This window comes from Callorhinus ursinus, unplaced genomic scaffold (assembly GCF_003265705.2).
Source record: "Callorhinus ursinus isolate GAN/ISIS: 27379988/994484 unplaced genomic scaffold, GSC_fseal_2.0 scaffold1, whole genome shotgun sequence".
NCBI lineage: Eukaryota > Metazoa > Chordata > Mammalia > Carnivora > Otariidae > Callorhinus > Callorhinus ursinus.
In genome coordinates this window covers 9,765,484-9,780,415 of record NW_027397063.1, presented here as the reverse complement: position 1 = coordinate 9,780,415, position 14,932 = coordinate 9,765,484, and the positions used below count along the sequence as shown (strand labels likewise).

General features: G+C 40.2%; 1 protein-coding gene across 6 annotated transcripts in view; it reads right to left on the bottom strand.

The window, feature by feature from the left end:
- Positions 1 to 14,932, bottom strand: part of ADAMTS5 (ADAM metallopeptidase with thrombospondin type 1 motif 5) — a 55,156-nt gene that overhangs the window by 14,691 nt on the left and 25,533 nt on the right. For 5 of the 6 annotated variants that reach the window (XM_073891492.1, XM_073891491.1, XM_073891496.1 and 2 more), the window contains 4 exons: positions 6,791 to 7,074; positions 5,411 to 5,594; positions 4,865 to 5,040; positions 2,843 to 3,018 (listed from right to left, as the gene is read on the bottom strand). In XM_073891492.1, the coding sequence (XP_073747593.1) occupies positions 2,843 to 3,018; positions 4,865 to 5,040; positions 5,411 to 5,594; positions 6,791 to 7,074 (820 nt within the window). Of the gene's footprint in view, positions 1 to 2,224; positions 2,279 to 2,842; positions 3,019 to 4,864; positions 5,041 to 5,410; positions 5,595 to 6,790; positions 7,075 to 14,932 lie in introns of all 6 variants that reach the window. The other variant, XM_073891498.1, reaches the window with a different exon arrangement.

Sequence of the window (14,932 nt, the reverse complement as noted above, 5' to 3'; positions counted from 1 at the left end):
TACTGAGCAATGGAAGGACTGAGTTGCCATGTATTGAGATGAAGAGCATTGAGAGAGGGATGAATTAAGGTAGGGTCATATTTGTGAAGAGGTTTGAGCTTGATGAAATATTTTCTTTTTTTTAAGATTTTGTTATTTATTTATTTGAGAGATAGAGAATGAGAGACAGAGAGCATGAGAGGGAGGAGGGTCAGAGGGAGAAGTAGACTCCCCGCTGAGCAGGGAGCCCAATGTGGGACTCGATCCTAGAACCCCAGGATTATGACCTGGGCGAAGGCAGTCGCTTAACCAACTGAGCCACCCAGGCGCTCCAATGAAATATTTTAATATGCATGATCTCACTGGATCCTTACAGCAATATTAACTTGCAAGAAAATTACTATTAATTCCACTCAACTCTCAAGAATTCTGATAGTAAAAAAAAAAAAGTGATTCTTGTGAGATCACACAGATCTCGATTACAGAGATTTCAGCTCCAAGATCAGTGTCCTTTTTTATACATCACAGTAGGCCAAGGTAATTTATTTGGAAAAGTTAAACAGATCACTTGTACCACATAATATAATCTTGGTCAAATCAGTTTGCAAGCTATCAGGTTGCCCACCGCTTGTCACTATCAGGAATTCCTTCATCTTTTTATGGGACAACACATGTGCAGATACTGGTTGCTAATCGAAAAAACAAAATGCCAAATTTAGTATTTATTTTTAATAAATAAATAGCCACTTTTTATGGCTTGTAAGTTTATGTAGAAAGAATAAACATCACATTTTATTAGTACATAAGGTATTTTTTTTTAAAGATTTTATTTATTTATTTGACAGAGAGAGACACAGCGAGAGAGGGAACACAAGCAGCGGGAGTGGGAGAGGGAGAAGCAGGCTCCCCGCCGAGTAGGGAGCCCGATGTGGGGCTCGATCCCAGGACCCTGGGATCACGACCTGAGCCGAAGGCAGCTGCTTAACCAACTGAGCCACCCAGGCGCCCCAGGACATCAGGTATTTTATTTCCTATTTGATTCCTGAATTTCTTTCTCTTCCTTCCTTCTTTCCTTGTTTTTTTTTTTTTTCTTCTTATAACCTAAGGTATAGCCTTTGCTTTGGCATTCATCAGCCATGCAAAATTAGATAAATCCTAAACTTTCAGAGTCCAAATTTCGTCATTTGTAAAACAACAAGGCAGACTTCATCATTTCTAAGGTGTCTTGCACCTTTGCAATATATAAAAATGCAGTATATGATCGACAGGTGGGGTATTTTATAAAGATAGCTCAATACAACTGGATGACTAATTACTAAATCAGGGGCGCCTGGGTGGCTCAGTCTCCGCTCGGGTCGTGATCCTAGGGTCCTGGGATCAAGCCTCGCATCAGGCTCCCTGCTCAGCGGAGAGCCTGCTTCTCCCTCTCCCTCTGCCTGCCACTCTGCCTACTTGTACTCTCTCTCTCTCTCTCTCTCTGTCAAATAAATAAATAAAATCTTAAAAAAAATAATTACTAAATCACTAGCAAATAGGATTAGTAATGCGTATTTAAACTCAGAATAAATTCTTCAGCCATACAATTTTTTTATGATATCAAGGATAATTTCCAGTTTTCCACAATAACATGGCATGTGATTGTCTTAATAAATCCTTATTGTTAATATGGTTTGCATATTACCCTCCAGTTAAAGACAACATAGCACATACATCAAGAATACGGGGGCGCTGGACCAATACCACTCAGCATAAGAGTGGTTTGGTGAAGAAAAAAGACAATCCTGCATTCCAGCAGACACTTAAGCTGGCTCCCTCATCCTCACTGATAACATAATATTTAATGCCAGGGGTGCCTGGGTGGCTCATTCAGTTAAGTGACCAATTCTTGGTTTTGACTCAGGGCATGATCTCATGGGTCATGGGATCGCACCCCATGTGGAGCCCTGGGTCCGGCTCCGTGGGGCGTCTGAAAATTCTCTCCCTTTGCCCCTCCCCTCACTTGTGCTTGTGCACTCTCTCCCTCTATCTAAAATAAATAAATAAACCTTAAAAAATATTTAATTCCAGAAACTGGTACTTTATAAACTTACATATTTAAAACGAAAGCATAGTCAAAGCCCGTAAGAGGAAGCAGACATTACTTCTTTATAATATATACTTAAATATACTTCTATAATTCTTTATAGAGTAAACCAGGAGAGGTAACTATAAAATATTATTGTCTACATCCCTGCCACTAACTTACGTTTTGCAATGAGAGATGTCTCCTCAAGAAAAATACAGCCTGGTGAAAATTTGTCTGTAAAACGAAATAATTATGATGGAAACCGGCTATCCTTCCTTAAATGATGTTTCAGGAATAATAGATCTGCCAGAGATTGCTAGCAGGGATGTCACAGCCTTTTTTCTTTTCTTTTTTTTTTTTTTTAAGATTTTTATTTATTTATTTCAGAGAGAGAAAGAGAGAGTGTGCACAAAGAGAGAAGCAGGCTACCCGCTAGGGCTCAATCCCAGGACCTCAAGATCATGACCTGAGCCGAAGGCAGATGCTTAACTGGCTGAGCCCCCCAGGCGTCCCAGTCACAGCCCTTTTCTTTTCAGTGTTTGCACGCTGCAAAATCGTGACCTCAGAGCCATTGCAGTGTATCTGCTTCCAGAGGGGCTGGGTGTTTGCACTCTGCAAACAGAACTTTCTCCCCCCCCCCCGCCGCCCCACCTTGGTTCTCAATGTATGATAGGTTACTGGGGCCATGCTGGACCACTTCCCACAGACAGCTTATGATGTGACACGAGGCCCCTTCTTCGGTCGTGCAAGTCTAAAGCTTTGTTTGATTCCTGTCAGGGCCACAATTTATCACCTTACCTTTTTTTATTGAAAGTTCCAACCACCTTTGTGCAACTGGAGTTGTCTCCCCCACACACGGCACACTTGTCGTACTGCAGCTTCGAGCCGATAATACCGTCACAGCCAGTGCGGACGCACTTGCCCCGGACACAGACGGAGTTACTGTATGGCCTGCATTCAGTCCCATCCGTCACCTGAATAACAAGGACCCCATTAGCGGTGGGAAGACACCTGTGCACAGGTACTTGGTTTCCATGGTAAAACAGCAAGTTCTAATTTGTGGAGTTTTGTGTTTGACTGGGATAGTGCATCGAAAAATAGATGACCAACCCCAAACCATAGTGCCCTGAGTATCTTTTTCATTTTTTTAAGATTTTTTTTAAATTTATTTTTTTGACAGATCGAGAGAGCACAAGCAGGGGGAGCAGTGAAAGAGAGAGAGAAGCAGGCTCCCCACTGAACTGGGATCCCAATACGGGGCTCGATCCCAGAACCCTGGGATCATGACCTGAGCTGAAGGCAGACGCCTAATCATCTGAGCCACCCAGGTGCCCCTGCCCCAGAGTATCTAACTGAAAAATCCTTGACGTCTTGGCAGTAGCAGATCTGAGATAAATCTGGGTTATGCCCTTTCTCTCTTGAGCTTAATTCCAAATATGCCAGGAGACCCAAGGTATTCATCTTGCTTTCTGCATGCAGAGCACAGTCCCCTGGTATGCTCTTGCCTTTGTACATTGATAGAAACAATCATTTCACTTAGCCTGGGGGACTTGTCACTTGTGTGGAGAGCAGAAAATGAGCAGGCTCAAGATCTCTGAGATCCCTCTTTGTGGCATAACTGTTACTATAGTAATACATTTGAGAATCTGAACTTGACGTTCAAAACCTTCTTAATGGCTGGAAAGCATTCCCTATCACGGGCTGAACTGTCAGATGCTGAAATAGAGACCAACAAATTAGTGTAGAAAGAGTCTGGGGAAGTCAGAGGGAAGTACTTACTGGGAGACACGGAATATATTTTGAATAAAGGAATCACTATATACTTAAAAAGCTAGTTATAAAAGAGTGCATATACATATATGGACCCTGTAGTTTGTGCATGTGAGTATATATAAGTAACATATGTAGTCGTATATGTAAATAAACTGAGGTGTTTTGTATACAATTCTTTTCATATGTAAGTATTTGAGTGTGTATGTGTGTGAACTAAAGTAGGGTGTACTTCAACTGGCTCATAGCTCTCCAGATGGTGGCACTGGCAGGTGATATTTCTGCTCTTATTCTTTGTCACATCTTTTAAGTGACAATGTATTAGCTTGCAATAAAAAGATAAAGTATTTTAAAAATTATGTAAGTTGGACGTTAACTTATTTTTCAGTCATATTTCATACAAATCCGAAGGTCCCTTTCAGAGGTGATTTGAAATGTAGCACCTGCTTACAAATTAGATAAACAGTATTTTAAATTGCTGCATAACACTGATTGTGAGAAATAAAACTGTTAGTAATTTAGAAAATGCTCTCCTGTGAAAAATCAGGGATAATTTCATGTGCATATATTGTAACGTCTATAACTATAGGGACATTGATTCATATTAAGGGTGCAAGTCATTTAAAGGTTTGGATCAGAGATGATGATCTTGAAACCCATCTTCATAAATCACCACAGGAATTCTTAATTAAATGATACAAAAGTAGAAAGTTTTCTTGCTTTTAGTTTCCCGTACAAACGTATCTAGGAAATTCTAGTTGTTTTCATGGCAATTTTGAAGTGAAGGTCACACTTCACCTTCCCTGACAGAGAGTTACAACTTTTCAAAAAATAGCTTTTAAACCATTTACTTGTTTTGTTTAGAGCATAATTTTTGTTCTTTGTATAAGGTTTGCAAATATAGACACTATAGAGATGAAAATAAAACCCTCCAAAATCTAGTCAGCCAATAAACAATGACTGTTAATATTTGGTATCTCTAGGCTTTATTCTACCAAATAATTTCCCGCAAGGAAGTCTACTGTTTCTGGACAGTTGGTGTGCAATTACCTTTGGAGAAAACACCACGTAGTAACCGGTGCCCTTAGCTCTGCAGGTCAGTTTGCACACGTCCCCCAGCAAGACGCCTGCATATTTGGGAACCCATTCCACAAATGTTTTGACTCCTTTTGCGTCAGACTGATACCCATTTTTGGCCTCACACTGCTCGTGACGAAAAGATTTACCTAAAAAACAAACATGTCATGTTATTACTTTGTCTATTCTGAAACTTAGACAGAATCTTGTGCATTTTAAGTAATTTTAACAGGAAGATGCGAACTTTATTTTTCAGAGCCTCTTTACACGCCAGCATTGGATTTTATCTGTACACAGGAGTTGAAAGCAACTATTATTTTCTTCCTACTCTCTAAATACCTAATTGTTTTTAATAATAGTTTAAAAAAATCACTCATGTATTTGTTATTGATTTGCACACTGGTGGAACTGTGTAGTATGAGATTAATAGGTTATTTCTCCAGCCTCCTTTATTTATTACTGCTAGAATACAAATTACACGTGGCACAAGGTGGTTGCTGACACTTGGGAGCAGCGTACCGTTCGGTGGGCAGGGTATGACGTTGCAGGAGCGGTAGATGGCTCTCTTCCCCGTGCAGTAACGGCCACTGTTTCTGGGTGCGGGGTTATTGCAGTGCCGATGGGCAAACTGTACTCCTCCCCCACATGAGCGAGAACACTGGCCCCAGGACCCCCAGGATCCCCAGTTGCCATGGCTTGATGTCTGAAATAGAAAACAGAAGACATTTTAACACAGAAGGGAGAAAAAAAGAACTTTCAAAATGCACATTTGGAAATCACCCGCATTCAATGCCTTAGTGACAACCCCATCACAGGTATAAATTTTCACTGAATTGAACATGGCTACAGATATTGGACATTCTGGAATTATTGTGTAATTCCAATTCTAAGCGAGTCATCTCTTCTGCTCCCTGCTGTCCCCCGGCACCAGGATCTGAATGTTTCCCTGGCAGTACTGAGCACACAGGTTTCTCTGCGCTTTCTGATACGGTGCATTTCTGTTAACCACTTGAACCATAGCTAACTTTCTGTCAACTCTGATCCTTCATCTTTGACAAAATATATGATGCTAAAGATTTCGCATGATGCTGGAAGAGTTGGTTCTATTTACATTTTTTTTCTCCCTGTTTGGCACTGATGTTCTGCATCGTTTTGTTGATATCACACATCCCATCAGACAGACCCTCCCTCACATGCATAAATGTATTTGACCTGAGTTGGGCTTCAGTCCTCATTAGACCAGAGTCCTTTTCCGTAGAGAGGGAATGTGACAGATATTGAAGTGCACCCACCCCCCCAGGCAAACATCACGAGCGCCCACACCACGGGGGAATAAAAGACTCTAGGTCTATCATTCTGGAAACATGGTAGCAGGAAGCGGAGAGACTTCCAGAGGGAAGAATATTATAAACTCCTTTGCTGAAGGACTGGGTGAAGAACTTCCTGGGGCTGCTGTCAGGGTATCTGAGAGTGCACAGTTGTGGGGTAATCTTTTTTTTAAAGATTTTTTATTTTTTATTTGACACAGAGAGCACAAGGAGGGGGAGCAGCAGGCAGAGGGAAAAACAGGTTCCCAGCTGAGCAGGGAGCCCTATGCGGGGCTTGATCCCAGGACCCCGGGATCATGACACGAGCCGAAGGCAGACGCTTAACCTTGTCTGAGCCACCCAGGCGCCCCATGCGGTAGTCTTGAAAGACATGAGCATTGTGCCCTGTGTCAGTGCTCTCCTCGGGACTTTGAAACTCAGAGGAGAGCCAGCAAATGCTTTGCTTGGGCCTCTCGAGGAAACATATTTGAACCAGGAAAGAAAGCCTTTCTGAGATGGTACCCACATATGTCATAGGAATGGACCTCAGATCCCGTGTCTCCAGGCATTGCGTGACAAGCAAATCACTTACTGAATAATATTTTTTCTTGGTTTTGTCCACACACTTGCCCTGTAGGCAGATCCTCCCTTTCCCACATGGTGTCCCCTCCACAGCTGGCAGTTTCTTGGTGAGACACACCATCTGGCCCTGGCGCACGACGGCGCACCAGAGGCGGGCGCAGACATCCATGCCGGGGCACACGGAGTACTCGGGCCCAAAGGTCAGGTTGCACTGCTGCGTGGCGTCGTACATCTGTCCTGGCAGTTCTTCGGGGCCCAGGATCTGCTTGCGTGGTAGATCTAGCAAACAGTTACCTAGAAGAATAACCGAGATGGACCACTGTTCCGTGTTTCGGTTTCAAATTAAGAAAATCGTGGATCTGAAAATGCAGTGCTCCAGGTGCTGTGGGAGCGTCATGCACCCACAGATCTGCAGGCTGAAGCCCTGGAGGAGGGACTCCCCCGGGCAAGGAGGGGGGACTCCCCAGGGAAGGAGGGGGACTCCCTCCCGGACGGAGGGCAGCACCTCTTTGCGTTCACCAACCCCCTCCGTGCTTTTCTTTTCTTTCCTTTTTTTTTTTTTTTAAGATTTGATTTATTTGACAGAGAGAGACACAGCAAGAGAGTGAACACAAGCAGGGGGAGTGGGAGAGGGAGAAGCAGGCTTCCTGCTGAGCAGGGAGCCCCATGCGGGTCTCGATCCCGGGATCCTGGGATCATGACCTGAGCCGAAGGAAGACGCTTAAGGACTGAGCCACCCAGGCGCCCCGCCTCTGGGATTTTCAATGGGCTATGTGCTCTGGGGCATAGCTAATGATGGCAGTGGGATGATCAAATAAAATTATTTTGTAAAAATTAGTTATGAAAATAGCCATTGTGCTGAGGGACTAGGAGAAATCGGGATGGACCTCCAGGAAATAATATAATGGTCATAACAACAACAGCAACAACAATAATAGTAAATAAGCATTTACAACTCTAAGAAACAGTTTATCCATGTGCTCTATTTATAGGCTTCTTCACTTTCAGCTTTTCTCTTCCTCATGTGCCCACCCAAGTCTCCTCCCCATTAATTCCATAAATAATAACAAGGCCAGACCTCATTCCTTCTTGCCCTCAATAAGCATTTGGTCACACCTACAATGTTCTAGGAAACACACTAGATATTGGGAAAACACAAAAATGACCCAGATCCACCCCCACCCCCCAGGGTCTCCCAATAAAGTGGAGAAACATTTCCTCTAGACTTATGTGAAATATAGTAAAGAATTCAAGAGTCACAGAGTAAAGGAGCAGTGGGCAAAGAAAAGACATTATCTTTGGGGGATGAAGCTCATCTTTTAATCCTTCTTCTTTGTCGCTATTTGGGTCTGTTCTTTAATGCAACTAGTAGTTGTTGGGTGCTCGACGTATGTCACACCAATAAGTTGGTGTTCTCCTTACATAATACGGGGGGTATAAAGGAGTGAGTTTGGGGGGATCAATAGAAGTGAGCACGCATGAGGGCAATGCAAATTCAGAAGATGATACGTGCCTCCCCTCCCCTCAAAAGCTTCCCTAAGAATCCCTGACCTGTGGTTAACACCATGAATTTTCTCTGGGCCTATGGGAGCATGCACATTGCCCATCAGTTTCTGCCCATTTTTGTTTATTTGGGATTTTGGGATTTGCTCATTAACTATTCAGAGTACTAAAAATAACAAATATTTGTTACACATTTACACTATTCTCCCTTTCTTAAATGTATTCACTTATTTAATCCTCACAAGAACTCTACAGAGCAGATTCTAGTACTTTCCTTATTTTACAAATAAGGAAACTGAGAAATGAAAAAACAGGTCACTGAGCCAAGGTCACAGAGCTATTAGGGGTTTATGCTCAGAGCCTGCTTTCCTCATCATATACCATCTCGCTTCTGCTCTGCATGTGGATAGATCTCTTGTTTTATTGCTGACCGGGAAGGTGTGTGTGTGGAGGGATCCTTTAAAGGGTGGATACCGTGGCTAATGGTAGAAACACCCAGTCTAAAGTCTAATTCTGGTGAAACCCTAAGTGGCTGAGTGTTCTTGACCAAGTCAGTTAACCTCTCTCTAAATGATTTTCAAGCTCTGTGAAATGTTTCTCTTCTCATTGTGACACTGTAAGGGTAAAAATAAGAGATATAGAGGGTGACCAGAAAAATACAAAACAATCACAGTTGATACTATGCTCAACGTATTCAACAATTTTAGACATATTAGAGTCATTCTCTTTACCTAACAAAAGAAAATCACATTTCAATCCTACTTTCCACCGAGACATGGAATAGTCAGCATGTTTTAAGTATATTGCAAACATTTTCACAACTATATTCAAGTTTCTTCAAAGTGAATGCCTTAGAACTTGTCAATCTGTGATGGAAGCATTATATGAAAATGAATACAGAGCAGAGTTCCTATTTAATTTCTGAGCCAGAATCTTTGAAGAGGTAAAGCTTCTGAAGGCAAGCCAGAAAAAGCATTAAAAGTAAGTATCCAGCCAAAGGGAACTTTGGGAGAAAAACATCAAGTTAAAAGAAAAACAACATCGAGTCAATAGGAAAGAATGACAGTAAACCTTCACTAAGCTTTGTTTAGGAGACGGTAAGATGAAGCACCAAGAACTCCGTGAGAAGTGTTATCTCACTGTTACATAAAATAAAAAAAAAGAAGACTCTATAAACCAGGGAAGGCTTGACAGATTGCTGATGTTACAAGATTGTCAACAAATCTCTGAGACAGCAAGAATGCTCTCCAATTCTTCACAAGTGCTGTTTTAAGAAACTTTTACTAAAAAGCACAGAACCATTAAGACTGCGTCACTTAAGGATTTGCCAGGAAGTTTCTAACTTGTGTGGGTGCACGTGGCATGGGTCTACCTTGTTTGTCTCGAGCCAAAATAACTCACCACCGCTTTGTGGACTTATAGTCACTGACCACATTCTACCTCATTATGACATGATGGGCAGAAAGAAATGTAGAATTCAATTTGAAATCAACTTATAACAAGGAGACTTCAAAATGTGGCATCTCTTTAAAAAGCTTAATACCAAAGTATAAGTTTTGTTCTGCTTTTGTTGATTTGACTATAGCTGACCCATGATGTTACATTAGTCTCAGGTCCAAAGTGTAAGTTTTAAAAATGAATCACACATTTGCTTTGCTTTGAAAGATACTGTATCTCAGCTCTATGGTTTTCCCTTAGAGGTCACCTGGGGATGACTTCCTGCTAATAATCAAATGATTTATTTCAGAATTGCCATTAACTTATTATTCCAATGTTCTCATCAGGATTTGTTGCTGCATTAGTTTCTATTTACCCTGAAACATACAGCCTATCAATTTCATCAATACATTGAATTATGTCCTTTTGCAATAAAATAGGTATAGATGTCTCTCGCAAATGGAATGCCTTCCATTGTTGTACTATGGAACAAAAATAAAAAAAAATGAATCTAGAGCCCGATTCTGAATCTCATGGTGTGAAATATTTAAAATCTAATAGTGAACTGGATATACATTGTCCATTTTTTTTTTTTTAATGTTACAGTTTGGGGGAAGAGTGAAAGAGACAGATCTGTCAATCTTTCAGTATCATTTGCATTGAGCTCTAAAAGCAGCCAGTCTCCTACTGACTTTTCTTAATCTGCTTGGCCTTTAATTTCAACCATTTCTTCCTATCTAGTTCACATATTTTTCACTTCTATCTGGGCTTTGCTACCTACATTTTGCCTGCTTGTTCTTTTTCACAAATTGCCAACTTGTTTTTTCTTTTCCTCCCTGCTTCCTTCTTTTCTTTTGTTTTAACGTTTCCTATGTATAAAAATGGATAGTTTCCAAAAGAAAGACAACAGAAGTGTGCTCATAATGCATATTTGTTTTTACCGTGTTCAGTTAAATGCTTAAAGGTGAAAAATTAAAAAGTAAAAGGCAATGATGTGTGACGGAGAAACAAAGGAAAGAAAGCGGAAGTCACCCCACGGCCACAGAGTGCACTAAGGGTGATGGAAGGCACGCCAGACCTCCGGGAAATGGAACAGAAAAATCGCTGCCTTTTTTGTATCTGACGGCCAGCACTGTTTGTCCTTCATTTTCATGATTAATGAAAATTATCAGATCAAAGTTAGTTGTTCTCTAGTCTTTTCATATTTTCTTCTCTGTTTCCAACACTATGGTTATTTCTGTCCTCTCTTCCTGTCCAGTACACATGCACGAAATTAGGCATCGGCCCAAATATCCACAGCATATCAGAAATCAATTTCTATTCCTAATGAAACTCGTCCATTGCAAACTGTCCCCTTTTACTTCCAAACATATCTCCCTGGCCTGGCAACTCAAAGTTCTTTAGGTCTTCATTTGAACGGCTAACATAAAAGAGAAACTGATGCATTACGGGCCAGGTAGCAGAGAAAATTTAAGGGCATTGAAATGTACAGAGCATGGTTGCTGAACCAAAAGCAATCGGGGGGGGGGGATCTGTTTGTGAAACCGTCACAAGCTTTAAGGGCCCTTTTAGCAAAGGTAATGCCAAGGAAATTAGATGGAAACGTCTCCTTGTTAAAGGATGAAGCATAGTTTTTTTAAAAACACAGGTCACCATGTCCTTAAAATATATGTCTTATTTGCAGATTCTTCCAAAGGCACATTTACTGTGAATGAGTACTACCTTAAAAACTGAATGTTAAGATCTTATTTATTACCAGCCTATAGTCTCCACAGACAAAGGATTCAGGGAACTGGGTTTCTAATAGCATTTTATCTCCAAAGTTCTGTGTTTAGTGGATGGGTGTAAACTTATCTCTTTAAACATGCTGCACGTTAATATTCCAAAGTTGTTTCTAGATTTTCCTTAGCAGTCTGCGTCAAGAGGGTTCTTGGGCTGTGCCTGTTTGGGAGGTGGCCCTTCTCATTGTGGCACCGTGGACTTAGGGATATAGCAGATGTGGCTATCTTTCTTGGCTTCAAGGTTATTAACATTTGAGAAAGGAAATTCAATAACCTGCTTTCACTGCACAATTTCCCTGCCAGTTCTTACCTTTATTTCTGAGGCCTCTCCAGCTTGCCTAGAACTAACTTGTATAAACACTGCAGAATGTCTACAAGTATCTTGGCAAGGCTGGTGGCGGGGGGGGCGGGGGGGCAATGTTTCCCCTGAGACATGGCTCTCCTTTTCTGAATCGCAAATCTGCAAGCACAGTTATTTTAGTGTGCACGTGGACTTTTCAACCATAACCGAATTGCTACATAGTTCTTGGAACTAAATCAGGAAACACTCCGTATTAATGAATTTAAATTTGGCAGTGGGAGAGTGCTACAAATGTCCAGCTACTTATGGCTAATAATTTTAAAAACAAATCAAATGATTTGAATTTAATTGTGCTTTAAGACGTCATTTCTCTAGTGCCGCCAGAGGTGAGCGGGAGACAGATGAGCTATTAGCCATAAATGGATTTTCCAGATAAGGTACTCTTTAGGTCCCATCGAAAAATTGTGTAAGTTTTGTGAGAGTATCTTCCTTCACCATAGCAATGGCTTTGCTGTCTTTATATTAGTGCCACAATTTAAGTTTCCTCAATAATTGCAAATCACGTTTTTTTCTGAGTATCGATGATGGTATCATGTGGAAATACAGAGATACCTTCAGGGATCATGGTGGTGTGATACCACTTTTGACCCTTTGGGAAAAGGAGCCAGACCTCTGAGCTTTCAATAATTCAGGGCTACACATGACAGCTTTTCTGGTTTCTCCCTTATTGTCAAATGATACCCCTCCTCGCTCTCTGTCTCTCTGTCTAAAGTGCACCCCCAGACCCCCGTGCCATGACTCTTTCATTGCTTAAAATTGTTATGGCCTAGAAAATTAGTACAGAAAAATAGTAGAACCATTTCTATTAACTCTGAATGAATGGGCTCAGGATGGAAGTCTGAGTCATTTCCTACCAGCAAAGTAAAAGGGTTTTATCATATGGTTTTTTGGTATCAGTCCAGTCTTCCAAGAAAGATGTGTTTGTTTGTTTTCCTTTCCTCTAGGACTTTGATGTTCTCCCCGGTTCTCTCCTAAGCTCTGAAGATGAAATGTCAGAGCCTCAACCATCTCAAAAATCGTGCTTACTAGTTCCTATCACCACACTTTCACTTAAACTGACTTAAGTTAGTTTTTTGGTGGCAGGGTAAAAGTTACTAAATTATTTGAATTCACATTTAAATGACAGTGCTTAAGCGTACCACTGTTTCAGTATCTCTGAGTGCTGTTTTGAAATGAGCATAATTGAGCTTTGCTAACCCTAACTTTGGTTCTATTGCCTTGTTTGGCTCTCCATATTCTGAAATGACTTTATTCATTATAGGCTACTGATAAAATCACTGTGTGTGTGTGTTTGTGTGTGTGTTTGTTATAACACAAGACTGCCTAACCAACATATAAAAAAGTGAGAGAGTCTAACCTTGATGAAATGAGTTAATTAATAAGTAGGCTCCTTAAGAATTTGTTGTTCCAAGAATTTTGCTAATTTAATCAACTTATTTAACATGTACATGGGAAACTCAGAAAAGATTGTATTAGTGCCAGTGAATAAAATCTATGTCTACTAAATGTATGTTCTTTGGTTGTTATCTACCATGAGGATCTCTGGAATGGATATAGTGAGATGTATAAAATATGCAAATTTGTTGCAAAATTTTAAAAAGCTGAGTGTGGACTCTTAAATACAGAAGTAATGCTAAGAAATGAAGACAATACTGAAAGCACATTTACTGCACAAAAAGTAAGATCATGAATTCCACAAACATGAAATAAACGAATCATTCCAAAATTATGGCAATAAGGAACAAAATTCTGCACAGCATTGTAATTAGCTGACCTAATACTTGCACAGGAAAAAAAAATTGGTCCCATTTTAGCCATAAGTATTTGCTGCCTTAGCAACTAAATCCATTCATTTAGGGATTCAAAGTTTAGCTCAAACTTTTGGAATGTGTAATGTGTGATACTGAAATAAAATATTAATGTTTCTTTTTCAGAAAACCTGAATAAAAGCAGCAAAAGCAGTATTAGGAGTGGAGAGTAGGGCTCCACCCAAAAGGGCCTTTATTAGATATTTGACTTGATTAATGTGGACAGGGAGATAATTAGGTAAACATTCATTACAGGACTTTATCAGCATTAAATCAGCATTGTAAAGTGAGCTACACAGAAAATTATCACTTATTGTTAGTCTAAAGGAAGAGCCCAATACATTGATTCTTAGATTTTTTTTTTTCTAAATCTTTGAGCTATTGGGATGTCCTTTCAATAAACAGAGAACAGTTTATATTGAGGGAAATTGTAAACTAGGCTAGGCATGGATTGTTTTCAGGAATAGGGTATTTTAAAAAAGTTTAAAGTAGTTAAAACATTACCAGTTCACCACTAATGTAGCAAAACTGAGTTAATGAACAGATTTTTCCTCCGAGAGACCAAAGAACTGTGTGACAGAATTCTTTTTTTTGTCTGAAAAGAGTTGAATTCAACAATTGTTTTGACATTACGCAGCCAAAGTTCAAGGTGGCCACCGCACTAAGATATTATGAAATATTAGGCCATAAACCTTGTGGAACTAGGAAAAACAACTATCACAGACTCCCTTTAGCCAACTTTAAACCATACAACATGAGATAATCTTATGGACAATTATTATGATCAAAAATTTCTGTTCATATTCGGTTCAACCGCCAGTTTTGGAAAGAGAGAAAAAAAAGGAATGAGAATATGTCCATTTCTATAACATGAGAAACTTGAACTACATGGTGTGTGTAGTTGAACCACTTCAATTCTAATGAATCTATCCTCCTGTGCCCCTAGCAGTTTCAAGTCATAAGGGATGCTAGGAAATTAGCAACAGCTTGTTTTGAAGATTACTTAACGGTCAGAATTTATTATTTCTAAAAACCGCGACTTCTTTGGTATTTTTATATAATTTACAGGACTAATCCTCGATTTGCAGAATTTAATAAAGTAGGTTATGCTTTTGAACTGTATCTAGTGGACAAAGCCAAAGATTTTCTTTTGAAGTTCTTAAAGTGTTTTCCCACTATTCAGATTGATTTTTCTTTTTCTGTTCTGCAGTTTTCACTCTCCTTTCAGGAGAATCTGCTGTCAGGATAAAGCCAGATTCTTC